The following is a 2,103-nucleotide window of genomic DNA, read 5'->3' on the forward strand; positions in this document are numbered from 1 at the left end:
CTGCTGGCGGGCTGTAAATCCGGGGTAACTGTGGCCTGAATCTGCCTCGCCCGTTGTGCAGCTGGGAGCCGAGAACGCGGACAGTATCGGTGCCGTGCTGAACAGCAAAGAGGAGCAGCGGGAGATCGCGGAAACCAGGGAGACGTGTCGGTCAGTATCGGGGTGCAGCTCCTCTTGGAAATCAGGGGGGGTTCGTAGTGACACAGGTCCTTGGAACAGGGCGAGATTGCGCTCCGAGCAGCAAAATAAAATCTCATAGACACACAATCCAGGGAAAAAAGAAACCGCTTTAATTACTCAAAACCGCACTTTGAATAAGGTGCGTAGGGATTAGTCGTTCACTCCTAACAGCGGTTTGGAAGTCAAGGGTAACTTTTGCTTCCTGTGATAAAAAGCTCCTGTGGAGCAGAAGTGGGGTGTGAATTCAGAGTGTGCCATCTGCCTTGTCCTGCAGCCTCCACACTTCGGCTGAGAGCAGTGAGGGCAGTTTAGTTTAAAAGTTCTTAAGGAACAGTAGACATGTCAGGGACAGAGTAGTTAATACGCACTAATTCTCACGTGTAACAGTAATTTTCTCGTGTGAGCAGGCTTAATTTTGTAGATGTACTGCTTTACTTAAAATAAGCTGTACTTTTTAGAACAGAAAGATGAGGAAGAACAGGAGTCCCATCCTTAAGAACTTGTACTGGTCTCAAATACACGGGCAGAGGAACAACTTCTCATATACAAAGTTTCAAAATAATTTCAAACTTGTAATAGAAATGTGTAGTCAAGGCAGATTATCAGACATTTCTGAAATGTTCCCTCTGGAGAGAAAAACTGTGTTATATGAGGATTTTTTTTTTATGTTTGTAGAGCTGCTTATGATACTTCTGCACCAAATGCAAAACGCAAATACCCAGATGAGGGAGAAGCTGATGAAGAAGAGATTGAAGAATATAAGGTAATAAAAAAGGAAAAAGTTACTTTTTCTACAGTGTTTATGTGTTTCTGAGGGACTTATAAAATATGTGTGTGTGTGTGTGTGTATATAAAAATAAATGCAGTGTGTTTAGATAATTTAAAATGTATGTCCCTCAGTGGCACCCCCCTGGATGTCTTCCACTGGAAAGATCTAAGAGAGGGGACATAGACACTTAGTGGTTCTCCTCAGACGTGCCTTAGGTGCATTGAACTCTGCACACACCAGAACCCAGTGTGTGGAGGCTTAGTGCAGCTTCTCAGAGGAGCTGGGTTTAGGTGATAGTGCCCACAGGGAATGACAGCGTGCCGTGGCTGGCTGGCTGGCTTGTGTGGGAAGAAGTGGTAAAATGTGTATGTGCGTGGGTACACAAAAAAAAAAATCTTGCCAGAATTTCTTTGTGTCTTCAGAATTGCTTTTAGCAAGAGCCACAGGCCATTGGATCAGGTACAGGGAGGCTGAGGGTGTCCTCCAACCTGCCTGTTAAGTGCAGAGGAATGAAGTTCTGGATGAATGAAAGAAATAAGAGATTCTAAGGAAATGGAAGTAAGAGGCTTGGTTTGGGTATGCTTTAGGTATCCAAAATATCCAGGAAAAGTTCAGTTTAAAAACAAAAGAAAACCCATCCGTGGTCATTGAAGAATGAGTGGTTGTCACACTCTCATGTTCCCTTCATTTTTCAGATGCTCATCCAAGAGCTATTTGACAGCTTTCTTGTTTCATATCTAATGTGATGTTTTGGATGAGTGTTGGAGAAAGGAGGTTAAACAAAGGCACAATTATGGTACAGCTTTCTGATTTGCTTTGTGATCTTGTTGCAGCATATTTCTTCCCTCTCCCTTTTTTCCTTGTCCACATAGCTGATACCAAAAGAACACCCCCTTCTGCTTAAAAACAATGTGACATTGAAAGTCAGTTCCATGCCAGCTAGGGCTAGTCAGGTTTGTAATCTAAAAAAGGTAACAGGAGATGTGAGATGTCGAATCTTTGATAAGGTAGTGATGCCAGAATAAACCATTTTTGTGGAGACAGAAGTGTTGTAACAGGCCAAGAGATGGACTAAGCACGCACAGAAGGAAAGTTCAACTAAAGGGCACAGTGACAAAAGTTTCTGTGGTCATCAGATGACCCCAATTACGACC

General features: G+C 43.3%; 1 protein-coding gene across 1 annotated transcript in view; it reads left to right on the forward strand.

Moving 5' to 3' along the window:
* Positions 1-34: 34 nt before the first annotated feature.
* METTL14 (methyltransferase 14, N6-adenosine-methyltransferase non-catalytic subunit) overlaps positions 35-2,103 on the forward strand; it is a gene marked incomplete at its 5' end in the record, with an annotated part of 22,247 nt that continues 20,178 nt past the window's right edge. The window contains 2 exons of the mRNA XM_010174351.1: positions 35-150; positions 856-943. Of these exons, the coding sequence (XP_010172653.1) occupies positions 35-150; positions 856-943 (204 nt within the window). The remainder of the gene's footprint in view (positions 151-855; positions 944-2,103) is intronic.

Source organism: Antrostomus carolinensis, unplaced genomic scaffold (genome assembly GCF_000700745.2).
Source record: "Antrostomus carolinensis isolate BGI_N321 unplaced genomic scaffold, ASM70074v2 scaffold7368, whole genome shotgun sequence".
NCBI classification, from domain to species: domain Eukaryota; kingdom Metazoa; phylum Chordata; class Aves; order Caprimulgiformes; family Caprimulgidae; genus Antrostomus; species Antrostomus carolinensis.